Source organism: Leptinotarsa decemlineata, unplaced genomic scaffold, assembly GCF_025532065.1.
Source record: "Leptinotarsa decemlineata unplaced genomic scaffold, Ldec_3_MD MMD2_tig00000505_RagTag_RagTag, whole genome shotgun sequence".
Lineage (NCBI taxonomy): Eukaryota > Metazoa > Arthropoda > Insecta > Coleoptera > Chrysomelidae > Leptinotarsa > Leptinotarsa decemlineata.
In genome coordinates, this window is record NW_027412549.1 from 14545981 (window position 1) to 14573793 (window position 27813).

Sequence of the window (27813 nt, forward strand, 5' to 3'; positions counted from 1 at the left end):
ATATTTAGGTTAAGTTTTCTTTGTCATCATTTCTGTCGTTAAGTTTTACCTTGCAAGTAAATAAAACCGAGTAATTATCATTCTGTTTTCTTCTTTAACTTATCACAACAATAGGAACAACAATTAGGTAATCATTGGCTGTCGCGGACCAGATTGATGACAGTAAATCATTGGCTGTCGCGGGCCGGATTGATGACACTGGCGGGCCGGATTTGGCCCGCGGGCCCTAGTTTGGAGACCCCTGCTCTAGTCAACCAAAGTTTTTTTTTTCATATTAATATTTTGGATTGGGAAAAATTTTCAAAGAGATGCTTTAACGTTTTATAGAAATGCTCAGAATTGACTACATTATTCCAGTCGCTTTCAAGCGATGATTGATAAAACCTATTATAGTTAGTCGTGCTGTATATTCGACCATATCTGTGTACAGAAATGAAAAACGTTTGAATCACTAATCATGTGAGATATAAGGAATATCAATCTCAGAGTATGTTTGTAGGCAGATCTTCAACTTTTTGAGCAATAAATAATTTTGAGCAATAAATAATTTTGAGCAATAAAAATAATTGAATATTGTTATATGAAGCATTAACACGTGTGACAGAAGAACTATTTATTTCATCAACTGTTTCATTCGGTAGTTTAGTTTATTCCCCAAACACTAAAAATGTACAATGAGAGACATGACACAAAAAAGAAATGTATTGAAACAATCATTCTCCATATTTTTCAATGTACAAACAAATTCACTAACGAAAAAAGTTTGACTTCTGAAACAAATCGCTCATCAAACTAAGTAATTAATAGAATATATTCCACTCCTGAGTTCTCAGTTAGCAACATTCATGATCACCCAAATAGGTTTCTTTTTGGAGGTGGTGTCTGAGGCTCTGGTTCTAATCTGGCACCGGTATCTGAAAAAAATATTGAAATATATTCAACAATCATTGGTTTCCAAAGTTACATTGGTTTATACATTCATCGAATGAATCATCACATTAGATTATTGATTTTGCATTTATCTGCGAACATGTGTAAATTCTCAATAAAGATATTTGTCTTCACTTTCGCTATAATTATATTGAATTTTGGAAAACATCTATTACCATACCTATATTTAAATCGGGGAATGAAATTGAAATTGAAAATTATAGAGGTGTCTCAATTATGTGCGCTACGTCTAGGTTACTAGAACAAATTATATGTATATTCGAAGCTGTATAAATTCGCTAATAAATACATACCACCTTAACAGCATGGCTTCATAACCCAGGAGTAAGTGAATACTAATTTATTTATTTTTAGCAATCAAACTTTTGAAATTTTGGAAAATAAATCTCAATTGGACACAGTAATCACGGACTTCCCTAAAGCCTTTGATCAAGTAAATCGTGATGTGCTTCTGTTAAAAATTTGTAAATTTGGTTTGGTGAAGAATCGTCTTGAATCGATTAAAATTACTTGAGAAATAGATTTTTTTATTGTTAATCATAATGGAAACACTTCGGGAAAATTCCATGCCTAGTACGGTGTTCCTCAGGGATGGAATCTAGGGCCTCTTCCATTCGTATTATTCATTAATGATTAGCCTTCGGTTCTACATCATTCACATTGTCTGCTCTTCGCAGATCTCAAAATTTTTAAACAATGTATTCAAACTGTTAGAGACTGCGTATCACTACAAAAAGACATTAACAACATTGTGAATTGGAGTAACACTAATAAGTTATTTTTCAATATGAATAAAATGTTGAATATCTCGTTTGAAAGATGTGATTAAATTTGAATATCATATGAATGGAGAGTTCCTGGATGTAAAAACCGAGGTGAAAGTCTTAGGCGTTACTCAAAATAGTACTTATACCTTCACAAAGCGTATAATGTTGTTAAGGAAATCTGCAAATCGTATGTTGGGATATTTAATGAGACAAACGCGTGAATTTAATGATATAAATGCAATCAAATTACTCTACTATACTCCATTTAGACATGAACTGGAGTTTGTTTGAATAATTTGGACAAAAGAAAACAAAACTACTTTAAAAGAAATCGAAAAGGTTCAAAATGAATTTTTTCGACATCTTTACTTCAAAAAATATCATAAATGACCTGATCACAATTCAATACGAACATCTCGATTAAAAAACGAATTCAAAATATTATCATTAGATCAAAGACGTAATTTGTCATACTTCTAACTTTGATACCTGTTACAGATTATATATTTTGTTTATTTGTTTATCATTCAGTATATATTTTTTGTTCCATTTAGTTAGCTATGAATGAGATATGTTTATAAAAAAAGTTGTTGTTGTTGATTGTCAAAAAAGGTCAATAGACGTCAAAAAGTATAATTTGGTATTTTCTTGAAAAATAAAGTTTCTAAGGAAATTACAATACCAATCTCACAAACTGAATGAGCTATACATCAGAAACTGTGAACATCGAATGTATGTAGTCCGCGAAATTTGAACATTCTCTTTAGTTTTTGAACATACTTCGTATGTACATGTATGACTGTTTGTATGGACATGAAAAGTGCCAACGCTCTCTATTTCCCCGGCTGAGAGCCTTACAATCGAGCATCTTTCCTCTATGTACCGCCACCACTGTCAAGGGAACCCCCACTCCACTGAACTCACCCCCTCTACGTGCCACCGACGCGTGACGTCGACCACATGAGAAGGCGAACCAACGGGGATAGAAGCCTCCAACCTAAGTCTAATACATTATGCCATCAATATAAACAAAAATGAAAATAAATTCTAACAAATGACTCTAAAACTATTAACATATGTTAACAGAGAGATGCCACTACAATCTATGTATGCTATGATTGGGGAGATCATTTTCCATCCCCCAGTAACATGACGCCAAGCTGAGAACCTGCCCTTCACTTTTCTCGTTCATCTCTCACCACATTCTCTGCCCATTCGTTAACGAACCTTATCCATTCGCTATTCCTCCCGTTCTCTCTTCTCGCTGTTATCTCATTTTCCCGCTCCTTATATTTCTCCCATTCACGCCATCCAGTCCTATCTTCAACTATGCATCTTTCTATCAGATTCTCTGCGTAGCCGCAGAAACATGGAAACCCCGAACCCAGGTTGAACCTGGCAAGACATCCCGGGAAGTTACCTTGTCCCGTGAGCAGCTGGTGGCCTTACCGTGACAGATTCAGTGATTCATGCCCGACTCTTCAACATAATCTGTAGAACAGCCACCCAGTCTTTTCCGTGTCCCATTCCCTCTGCCATTCTGCCCTGATTCGTTCTTTGATTCTCGTTCCCTCTTCGTTCTTACTACCCATTATCACAATGTCCCACATGTGACGTTGAGCTTACCCATGCCTGCCGTTGCCCCTTCGTGAGCCTTCTTGTTGCCGAGATTGCTGCTCTCATGGCCGCGCTTCTAGATCAAACAAGTTCGCGCTCCCCTCACATTCCTCTCTTCAATCATTCTCTGTATCATCGCTACTCTTTTATTCCTCGTTCTTCCTGCTTTCATACGTTCCGCAGTCATGATAGAATCGCTTATTCATATGCCATATCCCTATCACTTTCTTTCATTTCCCTGTACCCATTCATTTTCTTCATACCCATACATTTTCTTCACACAAACTGAATGAGCTATACAGTTGAAACCGTGAACATTCGTTCAAGACAGTGTAACAACATAAAAAAATTAAAACACCGAATGAACCTGTATAATAATAATAATAATAGGATGTGCAGCTCGTATATGGAAGCATCTTACACCATCTGGATGCCGGAGAGACGTATACTTACCTCGGGGTGGAACAACGCCACTCACAAGAGGTAACAGCAGTGAAAAACTCTCTCCGCGGCAAGTATCAGTACAAACTTCGACAGATCTGGTCATCAGAACTGTCGGGGAAGAACAAAGTTGCTGCAACAAATATGCTTGCCATCCCAAACTTACTCTACGCGTTTGGAGTAGTGAAGTGGACTCGGCAGGAGCTGTAGCAACTCGACGTAAAGACCCGAAAAATGATGCATCTCAATAGGAGTGTGTATCCCAAATCGTCCGTTCCATGGTTGTACTTTCCCCGACAACAGGGAGGCCATGGACTTTTGAGTTTGGACTGTCTACATGACAGAATGGTGCTGGATACATCCTGTAAAATCGTCAGGAGTTCGGATCCCATTCTCTGCATGATCCGTGACCATGAGAGAGCAGGAATTTGAGCATTTCTCTTCAGGGCAGCTGCCCGAGCAGCTGATGAACTCGGTATAGTTTTCGACACTGAACGAGGTGACCACAACTCTGTCACCGAGTTGGAACCTGTTCAGAAAAAAACTCAGATAAAAGCCGCAGAGATCACCTTACTTCTGCGGAAACACAAGGATAAGCCAATGCATGGGGTCTTCTTCAATAACATTGGAGACCTTGGCTTATCAAAGCCAAGCCGTGATGGGTATAGGAGTTCCTGACACAAGGTACAGGGCCTGCCGCGAGGCGCCCGAGACCCTAATGCACTTGCTATCAGCATGTCCAGCATATGCGGTCTCAGCCTATATCCATCGACATAACGCGGCCCTAAGAGTGCTATACTATCATCTACGGCACTCTTACAGTATTGACGAGATACCGGTGTTGCCCTACGCTCCAGGGGATATTGAATCCGTTGTGGGGAACGAGAAGTGCCGAATTTATTGGAACTATTCCCTCCCTCAGGCTCATACAAGCTAATAAGCCTGATGTGGTTCTTCTCGACCACCAGAGCAAAACGATATTTGTCGTTGAGTTTTCAGCTCCTGGCGAGACGAATATCGTCAGAAAAGAGAAGGAAAAACTGATAAAATATCGAGATTTTCTCTTCGAACTCCGCAGACTCTATCCAGATCACTCTGTCAAGATGGTCGTTCTGATTATTGGAGTCCTTTGTGAAATGATGTCTTCTTTACTCTCGAATTTTAAAATCATACCGGCTTGCCGGTATGTGAACACATATGTAAGGATATAACAATAATAGGTATTCGACAAAGATGAAGTGGCGAAGTGTCACCCGTGAGTGTTTTTCAACTTAACCATGACTCTGAATGACTCTCTGTATGGACAGTCCAAGTCTCCACAAATTATGTATTGGACGAGAGTGACCTGCTAGTAGTTCTGTTAGATAAGGTACGTCAATCCTGCTGTAGTCCAACGAGTGTTGGGAACATTTCCCAAAGTATGTATAACAACTATTGGTTCTTTGTATTTCCTTCTCCTACATAATGTAGTTTACTATTGCAGGTATTGAGTCGGAGACCATTCACAGATCGCTGTGCTCCACACAGAATTCCATCTTTCAATATTCCAAGTTCATAGACATCAAAATTGATACGATAACAGGATATAGAAATATAAAACAATCTCCAAATACGCAAACTTTGAACAGATTGCTTGCTGAGTATTTTACTTTAGTACAGTGATCGGATCAAAGTTGCAATGTCAACGTACAAATCTTCATAAATATTGAGGGAGATCAAGATCATGGAGAGACAGTACTGAGAAATTCATTCGGTATCTATTGATCTTCAGAAAATGTTCCAGCAATGCAGCACATTTCCTTCGATTCTGCTGGGTGGCAGTATAATGTAAGAAAAAGTGGCTTCATTTTTGAAGAATCGAGATATTAAAATTGCTTACAGAACAAGTGATACGTTGGGAAAGTTAGTTGAAAATAATAAAGACAAAACATCCAAGTTCGAGAAATCAGGAGTATACAAGTTAAAGTGTGCAACGTGCCCTAAGATATATATTGGTCAAACTGGCAGGACATTTAGGAATCGAATCCAGGATCATCATACGAGCTATGTAATCAAGAAAACAAATTCAACATATTCAAATCATCTTCCAGAAGAAAATCACATCTTTGATGAAGAGTTCCAAATTTTGCACATAGAAAATGAAGGTTTGAAACTGAATCATTTGGAAGCAATGGAAATTAATAAACTTAAAAATTCAAACATTCTAATTAATGACCAACTAGATTTGAATAGATCACCATTATTGAACTTGTTTTCTTAAAAACCGAGAAAGAATTATTATTGATGTAGATGTGAGGCAATATGCTTTAGGTAATCATAATTGAACAGGTACGTTATGTAGAGGTTCAGATAATTTCTCAGAGGTAGTCTCAATTATGGTTACCTGTAGTGTATGAATAGTAATCTAAGGATAATTTGATGTACAAATCGCTTGAAAAAGCGGTGTAGTTTTTGAAATTACTATGGATCTTCATCAATTAACGGCCGAATCAATCAGAAAAAAATAGTATTGTTTATATGAAACAGAAAATAGACCGTTGGTCCTATTTTTATCTACTATATTCATCTTCATCTGAGCCTTGTATGAACTTGTTGATATCTAAAACATAGCTCGTTTCCACTTGATACAAACAGAATCAATGGGTTTCTGTGCATTGAGGAGAAGAAAAATTAGTTGTCGTTTGATGTAAATCCAAAGAGTAGTCCCGATTGTTACGTCTCATTTCTGATAAACCACTCACCTGGTCCCACAATTATTTGTGATAATAGTCCCCCAACCATGTCAGTATTCTGCAATACTGAATCAATTGAGTCCACTATTGGTGAAAAGAGTTGTCCAAAGAAAGGAATCTGATTCACAATCCATCGAAAATTCGCCATTCTTTCTATAGAGAAGAAGAAGTTCTGGACAGCGGTTACTAGATCATCTAAATCTGAGGAACCAGTCATGATTCCTACAATGTTTGTGAGAAGTTCGATAATCACTTGCAATAAGTTCAGTATTCCTGGAAAATATTTCGTTATAGCAGATTGAATAGTTCAACGGAGGATTTCTTCTTTTCCAAGTTGTGAGATTTATGAAGAAATATAAGTATTTTGAGAATAATATGGAACTATGGTTTTGTATATTGAATGTATATCGTACCTACCTGTCTCTCTAGAATTTTCTCTCACTTCGACTTCCCATTTTGCAAGAACCGGCTTCTCTATTTCATCTGGAAGAATTGAAATATTTTCTCAATACGAACCTGGGATAAATGTATTGAATTAATGATATTGTGAGAAAACCTCAAGTGATGCCTGTTGTGGTACTAAAACCTAAAAGTGCATTTTCACATAATCTCTTAATAAAAATCTCTAGATGATTGGGTAGTATTATTGTCTACGATATTGATTCTGAATACGAGAGTGTATGATTTTTTATGTTTTCTCACAATTAACCTGAGTATAATAGTTGTATTCGATACTTGTGATGCGCTGTTTGGAACCTTTGGTGTAGTAATGAATATTACTAGAGTTTTTTCTCAACACCAAACCGTTATTTCGATACCTCGACACGTGTTTCGATCACCATGTGATCATCTTCAAGAGGAAGATCAAACTAATCATACTTACAAAGCTATCCCTATTTATACCATAGATACCTGTTCTTGATGGTCTTAAATTGATTTCACAATTTGCCTTATCTACTTGTCCTTAATTAATTTTTTCAATGTGTCCTTATGTAATAGTCAGGTGAATCTAATAATTAAAATATTATAATAAGCTATATAAAATTTATTTCACATATTGCCTTATCTACTAGTCTTACATACATTTTACAATGTGTCCTTACGTAATAGTAAGGTGAATCTAATAATTGAAATATTATAAGCTATATACAATTAATTTCAAAAATAGCAAAGTGGCTCACTAAGGAATTTGAAGGCTTGTCTATTGCGGAACCAGGTTTCAGGATAAAAAACTCTTTAGAGTTCATACAACATACAAAAACATCGTTCTGCAAGAAGGTGAGATTTTGGTTTCTTTTGATGTTAGTTCCTTATTTCCTAGCGTCCCAATTCTACAGACCTTGCAATACCTCAGGGAATTACTAAAGAAAAATTATTTCAGAAATAACGGAATTGAGGAATTCGTTTCTTTCACTAATTTCTGTATGAACCAAAATCGGTTCTAGGTAGAAGGTTGCTTTTATGAAAAACAGGAAGGAACGGCCATGGAAAACCCCTTGTCCTCCTTCCTGGCAAACCTTTTCATGAGCAGATTCGAAATGGAAACCAAAGAAAAGTCAAAGTATTTTCCTAGGATATGACTGAGGTATGTGGATGATAATTTCGCGATATTCGATAACAAAAAATAGAATATTGAGGACTTTGTTTCCTTTTCAAATAATAGAATTTCATCAATAAAATTCATGTATGAGATGGAAAAAAAAGGACAACTTACATTTCTTGACGTTTTGGTAATAAGGAGCCAATATGGAGGGTTAGAATACGATATATTTAGAAAAGAAACAATCACGAACAAGTATATTCCTGACAGTTCACATCACTGTGGACAGCATAAACGTACTGGGTTGAATTTTTTAGTGCATCGTCTTTTGATTTTCCCTCTAACATATGGTAGGTTCAAAAAAGAAAGACGTACGATACAGGAAATAGCAGCCACTAACGGTTTCTCAAGGGGTATTGTAGATGACATAATAAGAAAAAAGAAGTTTACGTTAAAGATGAACGAAATATCGACTTTCAGAAAGGATAAAAACCAAGAGAAATACATCTCAGTTTCATACCACCAAAATACGAGGAACTTTGGAAAGATTTTCAAGGAATTAGGTATGAAGGTGGTTTTCAAAACAAGTCATACACTACAGAGCCTTTTGGGAAGTCCAAAAGACAAAGTCGAGAATTCGGAAAAGTCTGGAATTTACGAAATTGAATGTAAGGACTGCAATGCAAAATATTATGGACAGACAAAAAAATCTATTGAAGTAAGATATAAGGAACACATAGCACACTTAAAATATGAAAAATCAGCAGTCGCCCATTATATTTTGCAACAAAACCATTCCATAGACTTCAGTTCATTAAGATTAGACAAGTTAACAACAACAGGCAACTAGATGCCTATGAGAGTGTAGAAATAAGTAAACACAATAATATTATGAATAACGATGACGGAGCAATACCAAAGAGCATACTACATAGCTTGTTAAAATAAAATAATGTTGTTGGGTTTACTGATTAATACATAAGGACACATTGCAAAAATAAGTTTAGATAGGCAATATTGTGAAATTATTTTTTTATATAGCTGAAAATTGTTTTATATAAACATATATTGTGAAATAATAGATAAGGCAAAATTATAAAATTAATTCAGGTTGGTATACCTGTATGGGATACCTATATAGCATAAATAGGGTTAGCTTCGCATTAGTTTCTTGTTTTAATCTTCCTCTTTGAAGATGGTCACTTAGTGATCGAAACACGTGTCGAGGTGTTAAAAATAACGATCTGTTGTTGGGAAAAAACTCCAGTAATATTCATTACTACACCAAAGGTTCCAAACAGTGGATCATTAGTATATGATGTCATCTACACATATTTTTCGAAAGCGTTCGACAGACTTGACCGTAGTATCCTGCTCAACAAGCTTTCGACTTTTGGGTTATCCAATGAATTAATTACCCTCTTCAAATCGTATTTTTACAACCGTAAGCAGTACGTCCAACTCAATGGCCTCAAGTCTATCGAATATATGTACCACAAGGATCAAATCTAGGACCCCTAGTGTTCAATATGTTCAGTAATGATATCGGAGCTGAGATTGATGTCAATTTCCTTTTGTATGACTGGAAACTCAGTCACAATATAATATGTTACAATGATTGCGAACGTCTCGTTCTGAATTTTAATCGCGTTGCTACATATCCAAATGTAATGTAATGTCTTACTCACTGAAAACGAACTTGAATTCACACAGGTACGTCATAAACAATCAAGTTCTGGAGCGTCCTGACACACTCGCTGATCTAGGTGTTACTTTTGATTCATCCCTCTCTTTCAATAAACATATTGACACTACTTTTACAGTAGCTTATCACATGTATGGATTCTTAGTTCGAAATACAAAAGACTTCGAAAAAGCTTTAACATTGAAATTACTTTATTTCACTTTTGTTCGATCTAGGCCGGAATATGCATCTGTCGTGTGGAGTCCCTACTATCAGGTTCATATAAATCAACTAGAAGCCCTACAGAGGGTCTTCCTATAATATATGTTTTTTAAATTTAAAGGCACGTATCCTACTGTAGGAATACCCTATTATGAATTGATTGTAACTCACAATTTTTGTAGTCTCGAGGTGAGTCGTAAATATTATTCATTTCTTTTTTCATTCAAGGTCATAAACAATATCATCACCTGCTCTCAATTGTTACATATGTTGAATTTTTGGGTTCCTAGACGGTCATCTAGGAATAGTGTCACATTTTATCTCAACACTCCGTGTACAAATATAATAAAAAAATCTCCAATTTATACAATGTGCGATACCTGTAATTCTGTTAGTCATGTCCTAGATATATTTAACTGCCAGATTATACAAATCAAATGACATTTCTTAGCTAACTGACAGTTCTGTTTTAATTTTTTTCAATATAGATTCACAAATTATATTATGTAAGTACATATTTGTAAATGCCACTGTTACTCCCTATTCTGTGATTGGGTTCATCCTGTAGAATAGTGTATGAAATAAATAAAGAAATAAATGAATAAATAAATGAATTTGGACGTCCACTTCCACTGCGTGCTACCTCATCGGTGTCTCTACGACCACGTTTGAAATCGGCAAACCAACGTTTAATCGTTTTTTTTTATGGAGACGAGTCCTTGTAACACTTTTCGAACTATTGCTTCACTTGAACGGTGTTGTTTCCCACCAAGAAGCAGTGTGAAATTGAAACACTGAATTGTTTTTGATCCATTGTTTTGAAAACAACAAAATTAGTGTCACTCTTGCCTGCACGTCGTCTTGATTTCAGACAGGTTGGAGCCTGGCTCCCTTACCCTTTGGACTGATGTTTGCCAGAAGGACAAACAGGTCATAACTGATGGTGAGTGTGGATGGTATGGCGGCATGAATGTCCTCAGACATCAGTACCGCCCTTCACGGTGTACCCCTGCCTGGCTGGGGTGAGTTGGATGAAAAAGTTGTTCATCTTTCAACGGAAGATATAGGGGCCTCATTTGACAGTGTCGGGGCCTTCTTTATCGGGAGGGGTCGTCTACAGTATAACCCATAACTTCCCTGACTAATGGTATTTCATGAGTTTCTACACCATCGAAAACTTTCTGATTTCTCGACTGAATGGACTGCCAAATGGAAGGCAGCTGCAAATCTCTGCGGATGGCTTCATTCCGCTCGAACCAAGGAGCATTCAAAATCATCCTCTTCAACTTGTTTTGCAATACCTCCAGAATGGAGATATTATATTTCGCCGCTTGTACCCAGACGCCTGAAGCATACATAATGACAGGCTTGAACATCGTATTATAGATGGTAATCTTGTTTTTGAGACTCATTTTAGATTTTCTGTTGATCATAGGGTACAGACGTACTATCCGATCCTCGATCTTTGATTTGACGCTCGTTATGTGCGGGTTCCAAGTGAGCCTACGGTCTATTAGAAGGCCGAGGTACTTTACCCTCGCTTGCCAGTCAATCTACCTTCCAGAGATTCTCAATTTTCTGACCGGAGAAGATTTCAGTTTTCCCATGGTTATTGCCTGAGTCTTTTCCGGGTTCACTCGGATCTTCCAATCAAGGTACCAGCGCTCGAGGACGTCCAATCCCCGTTGCATGTAGACGACGCCGAGCTCTCCACCCATGGAAGATGAGAGGAGAGCCGTATCATCGGCGTACAGAGATATCTTCACACGCTCGGGCCTCGGAAGGTCACTGATGTAAAGTGAGTACAACGTTGGAGAGAGCACGGCCCCCTGTGGCACTCCAGCAAGGATCTCTCTGTTATCAGACAGAGATCCCTCTACTCTAAGCTGAAATGTCCTGTCTTTCAGGAAAGACCCGATCCACCGGACGAGGCTCCGAGGCAGGTCAAACGCGTTTAATTTGTGCCTTCGTGCCAAACACAGTCGAAGGCCTTCGAGATGTCAAGTAGCACAATGTGTACTTTTTTGTTTGAGTTAAGCTCTTGATGGTGTTTTCGACCAGCCTTAGAGCCTGTAACTCACTCAGTGGAGTGATCTCTCCTGAAGCCAAATTGCTCATCAGGCAGAACATTTTGGTCCCCAATGTCTTCGCTGAGCCTTTGAAGAACAACTCTTTCAGCCAGCTTAGCCGCCAAAGAGAGTAGACTGATCGGGCAATAGTTCTGTGGGAACAGCGGGTTCTGACCCTGTTTTGGGATCATGACGACGATCGCATGCTCCCACCTTCTGGGGAAGTGTCTGAGGGCCAACGAACTATTTATGATGTTCAGTAAGCATTCAACGCAATTGTCCGGGAGTCTCTTCAACAACTTGTTAATTATTGAGTCGACCCCCGGTGCTTTCTTAGCCTTTGCGGCCCTGATGTATCCCTTCAGAAGCTGGACGGATGTCGTCGTCGTCATCTTCCCTGAGGAATCGATGAACCCGGTCTTCCAACAGCATATCGCGGTCGATGTCGTCGTCAAAGTTGAGCTGAAACTGACGTTCCATCGAGTCAGCAAAGGCTAACGCTTTGTCGGCGGGGGAGTAGCACACTCCGCGGTCTCTGTGAATGGGTGAGAGAGCAGTCTTCTTCCCCTTAAGCCTGCGAGTGACTCGCCAAAGCTCGTCACTTCTAGGTTCAAAGGATTCCAAAAGCTCTGTGTCACTCTTAACACAGCAGCTTTCTTTTGAAAGTTAGGATCAACTGAAAAAGTTGTGAATGCAATGAGACACAGCGCCATCTATGTTTCAGGCCCGAGACTTTTCAGGACAAAAAATATGTATGCACATACAGCTAGTCCAAAAAAGTTATTTTGTATTGTCAAATATAATAATTTGGTTGTATAATGTTAGTTATACAATGATCACTGACGATCTGGTGGAACTATTATTTTTCCATTTTTGTCCACTCCTTCAAAATAATGTCAAAATATTAGAAGTACGCAAAATTAGTACCACAGATAGCCTCGGCTTTGTGGAATGTATGTTTATTTGCAGTTTAAAGCAATTGCTTTGTTTTTATACATGGTTTATATTGTCACCAAGAGACTGATAATGAATGAAGAAAAGAGAATTAGAACTTTCTATGTTTTTTATCACTTTTATGAAAGTGGTAAAAAAACAGAAAGTTCCAATTCTCTTTTCTTCATAATGATTTCCTACCACCTAGTTAACGGCTACATCCATCAATATATTCTTTTCTAATAAATTGAACTTATTATGGTTATTATTATCAATTATCAGATGACCTCATATCCTTGATCAACTAATAATTCAATCAGAAAAGGTAACATTACTGAAATGATCTTAGAAAGTCCTACTTACATCGAATAGACTGTTTTGAAGGTACCGCTTGGGAAAATTGTATCCCAATCAAAATAAGGAATGCCAATACTGTCATTTTTGTTAATACTTCATTACAAAAGAGATACAAATTTGGAACCAACCTTTTATACCTTCGATAAATAGGGGAATATTCGTTATCAATATTTTTAATGATCCCATTTTAATAAAGGACAGGTGATTGAGTACAAAATAGTGATCACTGCAATATGTCATGAGCTAATAGAAAAGAAATATTATTTCAGATCAGGACAACAAAATAACTTCTGGAATAATAGTCATTGGAATGGTCGTTCAGCATTGATAGTATTACTGCAGAAAAACGATCAAATTATTCTGTCGCCTAAAATACCACACCATACGTTTGTCCTTATAATTTATAACCCAGTGGGAATTTTCAGAACATACAATTTTGAGCAGATACTATTCCATTTGTAGTAAACGTAGCCTCATCAGTGAACAATTTTTTTTTTGTAAATTTCTATAAAAAAAAACCTTAGGCCCAATACCAGTGACCTAAACGTTTATATTCGTCACTTCCTTTCAATATGTGCAAGAACTTTGGTTCAAATGGTTCAATTTTATGACGAACGAGACATCTCCTGATTTTAAAATGAGATTGGAACCTTTGGTGTGAAAGTTGAATAACTTTTTTCGAGATCAATTGCCCTAACACCAAACTGATATTTTTGCACTCGACGCGCGTTTCGCCAACAAAGTTGGCATCTTCGGGAGAAGAAGATTGATACCTAGTCTAGTCTGGTTAGTTATATATGTATATATATATATATATATATATATATATATATATATATATATATATATATATATATATATATATATATATATGTATATATATATATATATATATATATATATATATATATATATATATATATTGAAATTTGTTACCTGAGGTTGTATACCTGAAGTCCAATATGGAATTTCTCGGTAATTAACTACCTGCAAGTTCTTAGTAATTATTCTCTTCCTAACAGAAGATTAAAAAGCGGGCTAAACGGGGTGGGTCCCTTATCGCCATTCATGCTGTTTTTACACTTTGCTATTTCTAGACTCTCACATGCATCGAGTAGCCTGGTGTCATGCACATGCTCAATCAGTTTCAGATTGTTTTCACCAATTCTGTGGTCCTTGTCTAGAGCATGTTGGACGACACTGGATTTTTCTATCCTTCCGTATTTCATGTGTGCACAGTGCTCCTTGAAGCGGGTTTTAATCGCTCGTCGGCTCTGGCCAATGTATTTGCTGTTGCAATCTTGACAACTGATTTCGGAAATCCCCGACCTTTCTGTGTTTTCTAGTCTATCTTTTAAATTACCAAGAAGCTGTTGCAATTTATAAGAAGTTTTATATGCAACTTTTATATTTACTTTATCGAATATCTGTTGAAGCCCTCTCGTGTATTGGGGTTCATATAGGATTACTATAAACTTGTTATTACTCTCCTCTTTTTGAAAAGTCGAAGATTTACGAAGTGCTTCCCTATTCAGCAACTACCGGAAACTTCAAAAGGATTTGTTCGTGAAGCATGTAAACAACAAATTTCCAAAAATATGAGCAAAGAGCCACACATTTCATCGAGAAAAGAGCAGAAAATCATCAAAAGATTGAAAGAAAAGGACTGTTTTTATTTGAAAGCGGATAAAGTTTACAAAGTGGTGGTTTTGGATGTAGAAGATTATTTTGAGGGAGTCGACAGCTCAATTGAAAATGGTCCATATCAGAAATTACCACGAAATCCATTATCCAAGATGACCGCTAACGTAAAAGCCACATTGAAGAAATGCAAGACACTGATCACACCGATTTTAAACAGGAGGCTACAACTTTCAAATCCCACAGTACCAAAGATATATTGTTTACCAAAAATACACAAACCTGGAAAATCGATGCGATCAATAGTCTCAGCAATTGATTCGCCTTCGTATAATATCGCTAAATGGTTCACAAAAGAATTTGAAAATCTCCCGACCGGCCCAACCGATGCGAGTGTTAAAAACTCACAAGAATTCATAGAGAAAATAAAAGATATTAAATTAGGAGAAGGCGAATTATTGGTATCGTTCGATGTGAGTTCCTTATTTCCAAGCGTCCCAATATCACAAGCTCTAGAGTGTTTGAGCGATCTTCTGAAATCGAACAACTCAGCAAATGAAGCTGTTGAAGAATACATTCAACTCACCAAGCTTTGTATGAATCAAAATTGTTTTCAATGTAATGGCTCATATTATGAACAGCGTGAAGTAACGGCTATGGGTAACCCATTGTCTCCATTTATAGCGAACCTATTCATGGGTAGGTTTGAGACGGAAGCTGGGACAGAACTCAGTTACTTCCCTAGGGTCTGGATCAGGTATGTTGATGACATATTCGCTGTAGTGGATACAAGAATAACCAGAATCGAGAATGTCTTTTCAGCACTAAACAACAGTTGTAAGAGTATAAAATTCACATATGAAGTAGAAAAAGAACGAAAGTTGCCGTTTTTAGATGTATTGGTCATAAGCAACGAACAGAACGAAATAGAATTTGACATTTACAGGAAAGACACGGGCACTTTCAGATACATTCCCAATGACTCGAATCATTGTCCACAACACAAAATGGCGGCACTGCAATTTCTGGTACACAGGTTGATATTTTTTCCTTTAAAGAGAGATAAGTACGACAATGGAAAGAGAGTGATTCGGTATGTAGCTGAAGCAAACGGTTTTAACCCAAATATATTTGACAAGATAATTAGAAAATGCAAGTTTAGGAAAGCACTTCGTAAATCTTCGACTTTTCAAAAAGAGGAGAGTAATAACAAGTTTATAGTAATCCCAGATGAACCCCAATACACGAGAGGGCTTCAACAGTAAATATGAAAGTTGCATATAGAATTTCTTATGAATTGCAACAGCTTCTTGGTAATCCAAAAGATAGATTAGAAAACAGAGGAAGGTCGAGGATTTACGAAATCAGTTGTCAAGATTGCAACAGCAAATACATCGGTCAGAGCCGACGAGCGATTAAAACCCGCTTCAAGGAGCATTGTGCACACGTAAAATACGGAGGGATAGAAAAGTCCAGTTTCGCCCAACATGCTCTAGACAAGGACCACAGAATTGGTGAAAACAATCTGAAACTGATTAAGCATGTGCATGACATCAGGCTACTCGATGCATGTGAGAGTCTAGAAATAGCAAAATGTAAGAACAGCATGAATGGCGATAGGGGACCCATCCCGTTTAGCCCGCTTTTCAATCTTCTGTTAGGAAGAGAATAATTACTAAGAACTTGCAGGTAGTTAATTACCGAGAAATTCCATATTGGACTTGATTTCCTTTCTACTCAAATTTGATTGCTCAGACTTTTCACGCTAACCTTATTTCAGTTTTTTTTCTCGTTAATTGAAACTTTCAATGAGCATTTTATTATTGTTTTTGACGTATTTACTGATATTTGGGGTATGAATGGATCATTTATTTTTATGATCCGATTATGCTTCACGACTATGCCCGTCTGCTCGTTTCACAAATCACCATCTCAAAATTGAACGAATTGAGCGTCGAAGTACTGCCTCATCCACCATACTTTCCAGACCTCTCGCCTACTGACAGCCATCATTTGAAACACTTCTATAACTTTTTACCAGTAGAACCTCCGCCAATCAGGACTAGGCGAGAACATGGCCAATTTTTATGCTGACGAAATCAATAGACTTGTGTTACGTTGGCAAAAGTGGACTGATTCAAATTGCGCTTATTTCGATTGAATTAAATTAGTAACCACTGAATATTACAGTTCAAAATACACTCATTGAAATGAAAAAAACGTTTGGAACAACCTGATACTCTTGTGAATAAATCATCTGAATAAAAGTTACTGAATAGGTTAACAATAACTTAATATCTTTAGAAACTTTCCGACTACTTCCTCACAAACTTAGCTTGTTATTGTTTGAAGAATTATTTTGTCAAAATTCGTATAGCCTGTTCTGACGACCTCACAATGTGTTAGCTAAAATATTGCTCAGAGAAAACTGATTTCTGGGTTTCTGAATATTGAAGGAGTTGAAAAAAACCCATCAAATCCAAAACGTATATTTCTATATCAATCCATTTGAGGTTAATTCGTTCTTTAGGTGAATACTTTCGGCAATATCGATAGTTGCCCTTTTTCAATCTGTTGTTTAATCTGAAAAAAAAGATGAATTGTTACAATCATTTCTCAACACTATGCCATTATGAGTATAAACAATTAAACTGTCTAACTAATTACCTGAACAGAATGTTAGATCTAGTTTTTTTAACTTTTTCTTGTCATGTTACCTATGAAAATTTATCTTTTGTACCTGAATAGATAATCACCATCCTGCATTGAGTATCAAAATAGCTGATATACACATCAAAGAAAAGAATTTCAAGTTAAACCAATTAAACATCACATATAACTTTAGGAAAGCGAACTTTCCATCTTTGTTTAGAGAGATAGAGGAAACTGATTGGAGTAATTAAGGTACGTCCAAGAACGTTAATGATAACCTATATTCAATTTTATATGGCATTTTTCAGGATCATATACCCAAATTCAAAAATTTCAGTCATGTTTATCCCAAATGGTTTCATTCTGATATCATAAAGAACATCAAACAGAAGGCTATATACAGAAAAAAATTCAACGTTTGCGTGCTTTGATTAAAAGCCAAATAAAAACTGCACATAATAACTATCTTGCAAACATACAAACAATGTTGTCTAGAGATCCTAGCAGATTCTGGTCATATATTCACTTTAAGAATAACAGCACAGGAATACCAGGATCAGTAACCTACTTAGGAAACAAACTCGAGAATCCTCAAGATATTGTTGATGCCTTCAGTAGTTTTTTCAGTGAGGTGTATTCAAAATCTGGCTCACTTTTGAACAAAGTTGGTACAGTGAATAATAATGTTCACAATCATTTTTACCCAATTCAAGGAAATGAGGCTATATCTGCAACTGAAAAACTAAAGGACAGACTGACATCAGCCCCAGATATGATCCCATCATTTTTGTTGAAGATATTGTTGATGCCTTCACTAGTTTTTTCAGTGAGGTGTATTCAAAATTTGTCTCACTTTTGAACAAAGTTGGTACAGTGAATGATAATGTTCACATTCATTTTTACCCCATTTAAGAAAATGAGGTTATATCTGCAACTAAAAAACTAAAGGACAAACTGACATCAGGCCCAGATATGATCCCATCATTTCTGTTGAAGGATTGTGCAGGAGCATTGGCAAAACCTTTAACGAGAATTTTTAATTCATGTCTGATATCTGGAACATTCCCAGATATTTGGATATTAGCTTAAGTATGTCCTACAGACCCATATCTATTTTATGTATGTTTTCTAAAATTTTTGAGATTATTTTTTAAAATCGCATATATGCTTCTGTTCAACGGCAACTATCTCAACATCAACATGGATTTGTTACTAAGTGTTCTACTGTTACAAATCTAGTCATTATTACTTATGATGCACTGTTTGGAACCTTTGGTGTAATAATGAATATTACTGGAGTTTTTTCCCAACACCAAATCGTTATTTTAACACCTCGACCACCAAGTGATCATCTTCAAAGAGGAAGATTAAAACTAGAAACTGGTGCGAGCTAACCTTTTTATGCTATAAAGGTAACCCATAAAGGTAAACCATCCAGACGTACTAACCATACAGGTATACCAACCTAAATTAATTTTACAATTTTGCCTTATCTATTATTTCACAATGTATGTTTATATAAAACAATTTCCAGCTATATAAAAATTAATTTCACAATATTGCCTATCCAAATTTATTTTTGCAATGTGTCCTTATGTAGTAATCAGTAAACCCAACAACATTATTTTATTTTAACAAGCTATATAGTATGCTCTTTGGTATAGGTCCGTCATTGTTATTCATAATATTATTGTGTTTACTTATTTCTACAGTCTCATAGGCATCTAGTTGCCTGTTGTTGTTAAGTTGTCTAACTAATCTCAATGAACTGAAGTCTATGGAATGGTTTTGTTGCAAAATATGATGGGCGACTGCTGATTTTTCAGGTCTTCTATATTTTAAGTGTGCTATGTGTTCCTGATATCTTACTTCAATAGATCATTTTGTCTGTCCATAATATTTTGCATCGCAGTCCTTACATTCAATTTCGTAAATTCCAGCCTTTTTCGAATTCTCGACTTTGTCTTTTGGACTTCCCAAAAGGCTCTGTAGTGTATGACTTGTTTTAAAAACCACTTTCATACCTAGTTCCTTGAAAATCTTTCCAAAATTTCTCGTATATTGGTGGTATGGAACTGAGATGTATTTATCTTGGTTTTTGTCCTTTCTGAAAGTCGAGATTTCGTTCATTCTTAACCTAAACTTCTTTTTCCTTATTATGTCATCTACAATACCCCTCGAGAAACCGTTAGTGGCTGCTATTTCCTGTATTGTACGTCTTTCTTTTGTGAACCTATCATGTGTTAAAAAGAGTAACCATACATCGTAAAATAATAGATGAGGCAAAATTGTAAACTTAATTTAGGTTGGTATACCTGTATGGTTGGTACGCCTGGATGGTTTACCTGTATGGGATACCTATATAGCATAAATAGGGTTAGCTCGCATCAGTTTCTAGTTTCAATCTTTCTCTTTGAAGATGATCACTTGGTGATCGAAACACGTGTCGATGTGTTAAAAATAACGATTTGGTGTTGGGAAAAAATACTCCAATAATATTCAGTCATTATTACTCAATTTATTTCCGAGGCATTAGATAACAATTGCCAAGTTGATGTTATACACACCGATTTCTCTATAGCATTTGATAAAATTGATCATGATATCTTGCTCAATAAACTGATTTTTTGAATACTGCCTGTAACGGTTATGAATCCAGAAGATATATAGCTTCTTCTGGTGTGCCTCAGGGCTCCAACCTAGGTCCTCTTTTGTTTTTATTGTTTATTAATGATGTATAAGTTTAGCTTGTGAGCGGTTATGCTTCGCGGATGACTTGAAATTATTTTCTATAATTGACGAAGTAGGTGATTGTGTAAATCTTTAATCTCAATTAGAATTTCTTGTTGCTTGGTGTAGCAATAATAAATCGAAACTCAATGTGGAGAAATGTAAAGTAGTGAGTTATAGTCGAAAAAAAGAGGTTTATACATTCCCGTATGTAATACAGGATTCAGATCTACTGAGATGTAATGAGATCAAAGACCTAGTGTTAATATTCGATCATAAATCAACATTTAGTAGACATATTCCACAAACAGTTTCAGAATCTCTCAGAGCCTATGGTTTCATTGTCACACAGAAACTTTCATAATATTGAAGCCATGAAGATGTTGTATTTTGTGCCCATGGTGATTTAATCTTCACAAACTTCACAACATTATTAGAATTGCTAACATGTACTTGAAGTAGGTAATTAGAATTAGTTTTTCTTTTTTGTTCATTTTTTTTTTCGTTTATGGTTAAGTATTGTGAATAAAATTTTATATTGTCCTGTAAATGGGTAACTGTTGGACAATAAAGCTATTATTGTTATTATTAATAAAGCTATTATTATTATGCATACGTACGTTCAATTCAACATGCTGAGGGATAGGCAGATATAGCTCAAAATTTTACATATTGACAAGAAAAAAATTCGAATTCGAGTTTTTCTGCATTTTCTGAGAAAATTTGCAATGCCAATATATAGTTTTTTAACACTATCAGAAAGTAAAGATTTCACTGATTAAAAAAAACAGATATTTTTATGTAAAAAAAATATTTCAGATTAAAAAAATTACATTTTGTTTGGGATATAAATAGAACATAAATAGATAAATTTTTCACCAAATTTGGCGTAAGAAATGAAATTCTTCGAGAATATAGAAGTAAAAAACAAAAAAAAATCGGTTATTTGAATTTTTTGCACATATTTTGAGGTTTTGTGAAAAAATTGTGAATACACCTACAACTTTGCCATTCATTATTTTTCCATAGGATTTTTGAATTTTCAGAAAATCGAGATAAACCATTTTTTACCCTCAAAAACTCACCCCTTCCATTTCTCGATCTCGGATCGCCTGTAAATTGATTTATCATATTTTCTTCCTTTTCCAATGGATTTCATCCTACAAATATTTTATTACCATTTTCGAAGGCTTTGCCAATGGACTATTAGGAGCGGATATTAATTAGTTGTTTGGGAAAGTCCTTGAATGCGCAATAAACCATTTAAATTTGTGTCCACACACTTGTTTTTCTGCGTCAAGTGAAGGATGTCTCCCTCTGTTGTTTGCTCTCTTTCTCTCTCTGGTGAGTTAGAGAAATAGAGATGAAAGGAAAACTAATATGATGCATTTTATTGAGATACGTCGACGACACCTTCATAATATGGAACCATGGGAATGCAGATCTAGACACTTTCCTGAAGCACATCAACAACGTAAGTCCTTCCATCAATTCCACAATGGAAGAGGAAGTCCACAACGAATTGCCATTCTTAGACGTGTTGGTGAAGAGAATCGACACTAAATGGGAAACATCTGTATACCGAAAACCTTCTCACAAGGGACAGTATCTGAATCAGGAATCCAACCACCATCAATCGACTAAGAGAAGAATCATCAATCCTCTACTAGATCGTGCTTTCGGGCTCTGTAATACAAAGGAAGGTCTCGAAAAGGAACTAGGCGTCATCCAAAATGACCTTCAACGGATTGGTTACTCCAAAGGAATGGTGGAAAAGGCTATAGCTAGAAGACAGCAAGAGCTCCACAACGAAGAGAAGCCGTCACAACTAGTACTTGTACTTCCCTACATCAGGATGAGAAGGATTGGGTCCAAGTACTGCATTAGATCCTGTTTCAGATCTGGGAACACTATCCGTGGCAGCCTCATGAAAACCAGGCCACCAAACGCGGACTGCGATTCCAAGAATTGCATTTACCAGATACCCTGCGAGTGCAGAGAATTATACATCGGTGAAACTAAGAGGTCATTGAAAGTTCGCATTACCGAGCACTTGAAACACACACAGCGAGGAGCAACCAGCAAATCAGGAATAGCAGAGCATGTTCGGACTCACCAACATAATATCAAGTGGGCTCAAGCTGAAATCATCCACAAGGAGAAACACTGGTTTAGGAGAAAATTCAAAGAAGCCGCATACATGTTGTCCAATAACGCATTTAGCCAATCTAGCGTAGATATACGAAACCTATGAAAACCTCTAATCAAGCGAAACGCACGACCAACTTCCGCCAGACGGTCAGCTTCCGCTAAAACCGATGGAGCGGTGAGAGGGAAGAGGGGGTAGGTGAAAGCACTCGAATGACCTATGAATAGTCAGATCTCTGAGGAATGAGTCCAGTTATCACCCGAAGATGATTGTGGATACTAACAAATCATTTTATATGATATTATAGACAATGAAGGTCGGAACTAATGAAATGCACCATGAAACATTGTCAATCACCTTCAAACAAAACCAGAATGATATCTGCTATCACTTTTTCGCCACGTGCTCGACATACAACCGGGTGGAATGAAAGGATACGATTCAAACCGTTGGAACCGAATACTGCGTATACAACTAACTTCGTGATGTGCGGTTGCGGTTCAATTTTTACTCTCTAATCTTCGCCAAAGTAGGAATACTTTTTCGGTGAGCCAGGTATACACACTGCGCATCCAATTACAAAACATTTACAGATTTGATTTTCTTACCTCCATTTCCAAAAAACGAACGGAACATTTCGAACACATTCGTGACTATTTCGAGGATCCGTTCGGGTCCAACCGTTGCCAGAATATGTGAGATAATGCTGGAGATGAATTCATAAAGTCCAGTTAAGGTTTCTGTAAAAGGCATTATTGATGCTCCATTGAATTACGCTTGTTGTAATGTAAAAAAAGTTTTATTTTATCATCACCATCAATATTTTCCCTTTGTTATGGAAAACGATTTTCAGGTAAGAGCAATGTCTCAAATACTGTTTGTGAATTTTGATTACATCAAAATATATCAATTTTACTTGAATTGAAAGGAATTTATTTCCAGGAAAGATTAATTTTTGAAAAATGAAGGTTTTAGCTCTCTACTTTTTCTACATCTCTATACAAAAAATGTAGTAATCTTACACATACAAAAAGAAGCTCTTTCGAAGAAATTATTTTCATGAACATTGAACATTGAATTGCACGAAAAAAATATATCCGAAACAACTACTTTTATATGCACATTGAGCTACACAAAAACCACTCTTTCCTATTCAAGTTGCACTCCAAACATTCGTTGTGGAATATAATCAGATATTATTCACAAAATTGCTACACAATACGGTATATGAAAGGGGTAAAATTTCACTCACACGCAACACTGTTATCCTCAATGATGGACATCAATATGGAGTACTAATTTATTCCAAAAATTATGACTTTATGTCACGTATGAGTTGAATATACTCATGTCATCTATATCATCAATCCCAGCCATAGATATCTTATACGAATAGAAAAGGGTATATTTCCAGGAGGGATTAATTTCTGGGAGAGAAATGTTTTGGCTTTCTTATTCTTCTTCTCAACTCTGGGGTCGACAGATATTCTGGTCAGCTTCGATGTTCTGTCCTTGTTTACCAATGTCCCACTGGAATACTCTTTGAAAGGGCTAGCTAACTTGTTTCCAAGTAACATCGTCGGTTTCTTCAAAGCATGTCTCACTGGGAGTGTCTTTCAATGGAGGGAAACTTCTATAAGCAACTATATGGCGTGGCGACGGGAAGTCGACTTAGCCCAGTGATAGCCAATTACTTCATGGAACGTTTTGATGAGTAAGCAATCGAAACCTTTGCATTGAAACCGACCTTGCGGCTATGTTACGTGGGTCATCTGGAAAAATCGAAGGGACGCTCTGAACCTCCTGCTGGACCACTTGGAAGCTCAACACCCCAGCAGCAAGTTCACCATGAAGACTGAATAGGACCAGCGGATGCATTCCTAGATATACTTATCGAACGATGTGGTGCAAGACTAACCCACAAAGTGTACCGAAAACCCATGCACACGGATATATACCTGCACGCACTATCTAACCACCGTCCTAGTCAAAAAAAGGGTCATCCCTACTCTAACTGAACGGGCTCGAAAAATATATGAACCAGAGAATCTAGATGAAGAACTGAAACCTTTTCAAGTGACCTCGAAACTGAATGGGCTGAAGAGTTTCATGGTTCAAAACGGAAAGGAGGCTCAGATGGTTGCACGTCACCGACAGAATTGGAAAGCTCTCAGGAAAGCACAACAATAAAACGGTAACGGTTTTCAAACCCATCAAGAAGATATAACGAAACCTCAGGTTAGCTGAAGACAAAAGAGATCCACTATCAGAAGTGAGGGTATATCGCAAACCGTGAACTTGTGGAGAGGTGCACATGGGAACCACCAAAATATCTATGGGAACAAGTCTGACGGAGCATTAAAGAAACTGCAGACTCAGCCAAACGGACAAGTCAGCTGTGGCGGAGCATGCACTCAGTGAAGGAAACTACAGGATTCTGTTTGAAAACACGAAACTCAGGGATACCATAGTCAACAGAAAAGAAAAAGCCGTGAATCTCAAACGAAATGGGTTGACGTAAGCAATGGACAATTCACCTAATCCAGGTACGGTTGTCATTAGCTCACCAAAGAAAATCTCCCAAATAACTATAGACCAGTAGCTTTGCTGTCAGTTATATCAAAAATCATTGAAAAAACCTTGAACCACCATATCCTCAAATATTTAGAAGGCTTAACATTGTTTTCGGAAATAAAGATCAACAAGTGACCTTCTATCGTATGGCACCCATATTTATAATAACGCAATCGAGGAACATCGAGAGTTAAGAGTTGTTGCGCTTGATATTTCTGAAGCCTTTGACCGTGTATGGCATGAGGGTTTGTTGACCATACTTCGAGGCTATGGCTTGTTGGATCATTTTTGAGTATGGCTCTACAGCTTCCTGAAAAAACGTTCCCTGCAAGTGGCCCTCGTTGGATATTTTTTGAATACTTTCACCATAAACGCTGGTTTTCCCAGGGATCTATATTGTCTTCAACCCTCTTTTTATTGTACATCAACGACTTATTGGAAAAACCAAGAATCCAATATATTGCTTTGCTGATGATAGCACACTTGTTTCGTCATTTCATTTGGATTCCAGGACATTGGCGGCGAATGCACTTCTTTACCGGCAGCAGGACGTTGCATATTTTGATGAGAATCTAGAAGTAGTACTTCGGAATTGTGGTGGAAGTAACCAGGTACCTAGGTATCAATTTTCTCCAAAAATATAAATGCCTTCGTAGCGGATATAATAATGCCAGGTTAGACAATTCCACTTACTGTTTCGAAAAGTTTGTTGGGGGTTAAAATGGACACCAATATGTCTTAGTATAATCATATCGGTGGAATTGCAAAAGTTGCTTATAATACACATCTTTTTGAAGCGATGGTAGAAACGACTTTGGCTTAAAGACAGCAGGAGCCTCGCAAGGAAGAGAAGCCGTCACAACCAGTGCTTGCACTTCCCTACATCAGAGGATTATCGGAAAGGATAAGAAGAATTGGTTCCAAGTACAACATCAGAACCTGCTTCAGGTCCGGTAACACTATCCATAGCAGCCTCACGAAAACCAGGCCACCAAACGCGGACTGCGATTCCAAGAATTGCATTTACCGGATACCCTGTGAGTGCGGAAAATCCTATATTGGTGAAACTAAGAGGCCATTGAATGTTCGCATTGCCGAGCACAAGAAACACACACAGCGAGGGGAAACCAGCAAATCAGGAATAGCAGACCATGTTTGGACCCATCAACATAACATCGAGTGGTCCCAATCTGAGATCTTGCACAGAGAGGAACATTGGTTTTGGAAAAAATTTAAGGAAGCCGCATACATGTTGTCCAACAAAGTATTCAGCCAGGCCAGCGTAGAAATACGCAACATATGGAAACCCATCATCAAGCGAAAAATGGCCAACTCCCGCCAAAATGTATAAGTGAAAGTATTTGAACGACCTATAAATAGTCATCTCTCGGAGGAATCAGCCCAGTCATCACCCCAAGACGATTGTAGATACTAACAATCGAAACGTCGTGAACTAACGTGACTTGGAATCTCTACACTTTTTATTTTCATTTTCTTTTTTCATTCCTCTATTTTTATTTTGTTTTCATTTATTCAATTGTTATATTTTTACTTGTAGTTTATTTCACTATTATTTCATTTCAGGTTTATTTTGCTTGATATAATTGTTATTTTCAGCTATTCATTTTTAATTATTCTCTTTAAGTTGTTTCAGGGATTTTAAATCATTTTATATAGTACACAATGGAAGTCCGAACTAGTTGCTATCTTTCTTTGAAAGATGTACACATTTTTTGTATGAAATGAAGATTGAGAAGTAGAAAGCCAAAACTTATTCCACGTCCTAATTTATTAAAAATATGTACACTTCTCCAAATAGTAGTTACCAGAAACATTCAAAATATAACATTTTTCAGCCATTGGCTAAAAAATCAATTTCTGTAACAAATTGTGAAGGTATTTCTGAAAGGAATGATAATAGTCTATTTCCAAGAATATGCTTACCATTCTCCTGTCTTGTTTCTATCGGATACGCGATTCTTCTGGGCCGATCGATACCTAGATAAAAAAATGATTGGGATCATTGCTAACTTGGAAAAATATCAACCAGAATATGTGTGTCTCGAAAAACAACCCATGTATTTACAAAAGAAACAAAATAAATCTTTCCATTTTTTCAAATGATTTTCATTCGTGTTAATCATAGATTAAATGATCAGAGGGAATATGTGCATTTCAATATCTAAAGTCATAACTGATTTGGGAAAAAATGTTGTCATTGAAATGAGTACAGGTACAGGGTGGCTAATAAAGCGAAATTTTGAGAACCCAGTTTTGAAATACAAATTTATCAGTTTTGTTGTTCATGGATTTTCAAGGTTCATCATTTTATACGTACTGTTGAAAGAGTGAGATATCGTGAATGAAAAAAAAATCAGAAGTTTTATTTGGTTCAATATTGGCACTTGGCAAAACGTATCTAAATAACACTACATCGTGAGATTGTCGCTCAATGGTATACGAAATGGCCGAACGTGTTCCATTACATAGTAACTTCTCCAGGTGAGTTCAATGCTAACTAGTTTTGTTAGCTTTAAATACGCCTGAAGAAACTTCCGTATAGTGAAACACATGTCACGATTTCGGGAACACGATTTTGTATTACACCTTTCCTCTGGAAAACAAAGAAACTGCCTCAATTTTAATAAATACAGACATTGATGCTTTCGTTAAATCTGCCTAGGGGAGTAGTTGTTTTTTGATAGGCGTCAGTCCATTCAATCTACTGTGTAGGTATATCAGAGACTGGCTTGA

General features: G+C 36.7%; 1 protein-coding gene across 1 annotated transcript; it reads right to left on the bottom strand.

Moving 5' to 3' along the window:
* Positions 1 to 687: 687 nt before the first annotated feature.
* Positions 688 to 13425, bottom strand: LOC111505599 (uncharacterized). Its single transcript, XM_023160434.2, has 4 exons — positions 13320 to 13425; positions 6926 to 6991; positions 6518 to 6781; positions 688 to 914 (listed from the first exon to the last, which is right to left on the bottom strand). The coding sequence occupies exons 1-4, from the start codon at positions 13393 to 13395 to the stop codon at positions 850 to 852; spliced, it is 471 nt and encodes a 156-aa protein (XP_023016202.1). The 5' UTR covers positions 13396 to 13425; the 3' UTR covers positions 688 to 849.
* Positions 13426 to 27813: the final 14388 nt, after the last annotated feature.